General features: G+C 55.5%; 1 protein-coding gene across 1 annotated transcript in view; it reads left to right on the forward strand.

Moving 5' to 3' along the window:
* The first annotated feature begins 1,010 nt into the window (after window positions 1–1,010).
* The window catches only part of Clec2l (C-type lectin domain family 2 member L), a 16,844-nt gene continuing 16,157 nt past the window's right edge, over window positions 1,011–1,697 (forward strand). Inside the window, exon 1 of the mRNA XM_055602038.1 lies at window positions 1,011–1,046. Coding sequence (XP_055458013.1) covers window positions 1,011–1,046 — 36 coding nt within the window. The remainder of the gene's footprint in view (window positions 1,047–1,697) is intronic.

Genomic DNA, 1,697 nt, shown 5'->3' on the forward strand with positions numbered 1-1,697 from the left:
CCATCCACCATCCACCACCATTAATCACCATCATCCATCACCACCACTGCCACCATCACCATCTATTATCACCACTATCAAATCCTACTGACTATGTAGTCAAGGATAACCTTGAGAAACACCCAGTTAATCAGGTGCCAGGGACGGAACCCAGGGCTTTGTGTATACTTAAGTGTCTTAGCTACTTTTCTAGTGCTGTGAAGGCACATCATGACCAAGACAACCTACAGAAGAAAGAGGAAAGAATTTATCATGGCCCAGAAGATGGCAGCAGACAGGCTTGGAGCTGGAGCAGTAGCTGGGAGTTCACCTCTCATCCACAAGCACAAGGAGAGGGAGAGAGAGAGAGAGAGAGAGAGAGAGAGAGAGAGCACTTAGAATGGCCCATGCTGGAGGCTAAGGCTATGGCAGATCCCTTCAGGTCAGAGCAGAGGTCAGGAAAGGTTATGGAGGACACCTGACCAGGGAGATGACTCAGCTCTGTGTCAACCATGTCTGCCATGGCTGCTTCAGAAACTCCCTTGGCCTTTTTGGTTGTTATTTCTTGAGACAGGGTCTCACTATGCAGTCTGGGTTGGCCTCAGTCTATGTAGCCCCACCCAGGCCGACTTCAAACTCCTGATTCTCCTGCTTCAGCCTCCCAAGCAGGGGGATGACCAGCTTGGGCTTGCATGCTCAAGTCCATTCTCAGCTCACTGGGGGAGGGTGTCAGCTACTGTTTGACAAGTTCCTGCAGCTTAGCTCCGTTGTGATGACATGAACTTGTAATCCTAGGGCAGGAGGGCCTGCTGGAGGCTAGCCTGGTCTACTGTGAGTTGCAGGCCAGCCAGAGCTAATGAGACCCAGTCTCAAAAATCCCAAAAGAGAGGCTGAGGGAATGATTCCGTACTCAAAATGCTTGCAGCTCAAGCATGAAGCGTGAGTTCAGGTCTCCGGCACCCATGTAAAAGCTGGACTGGCATCATCAAGCATCTGAAAACCAGCAGTGGGGGCCAAAGAGAGACCTATCCATGGAAAAGGTTGACCAGCTCAGTCTAGCTGAACTGGTGAGCCTAGGCTGTGAGAGACCTTGTCTCAGAAAAACAAGGGGCTATCAAGTGTGGTGGTGTATGGCTTTAATCCCAGCACTTGGGAGGCAGAGGCAGGCTATGAAATCAGAGGCCATCCCGGTCTATACAGCTAGTTCCTTCCAGGACTGTGTAGTGAGATCCAAAAAAGTGGAGAGTGAATATACCCAACGAATATCTCCCGCTTCCACGTGCAAACGCAAACATTCACACGTAAGCCAAAAATGAGGGGGAAAGTCCCTGAATCACAACAGATGGCTGGCTGCAGCGCTGTTCTGCCTTGTCCCCTGGCTTCGGCGGTGCGGTGCGGTGCGGGATGTTTCTCTCCGTTGCAAGTCCCAGATCCCACCCGTCTGTTCTGCCTCCAGGGCACCCCGGGGGCAGCCTTGCCAGGGCCGTGTCCAGGGAACCCCCCACACCCCCACTTTAGAAGACGCCCAGCAGCAGGCTGGGGAGGAGGAGCGCCTTGGCTCCCAGCTGTCCCGGGTGGCGGGGCTGGTGACCTGAGCGGTCCTCCCTCCCCGCAACCCCGCCCGCGGCTCCCGTGTAGTCCCGGCTCCTCCCCCGCGCGGGGCTCGGCGCGCAGGCTGCGGCGCGCACAGCGGGGACCCGAGCGGCTCCAGCGCGGGG

The sequence above is a fragment of the Psammomys obesus genome, unplaced genomic scaffold, assembly GCF_907164565.1.
Source record: "Psammomys obesus unplaced genomic scaffold, mPsaObe1.curated_primary_1811, whole genome shotgun sequence".
Taxonomy (NCBI): domain Eukaryota; kingdom Metazoa; phylum Chordata; class Mammalia; order Rodentia; family Muridae; genus Psammomys; species Psammomys obesus.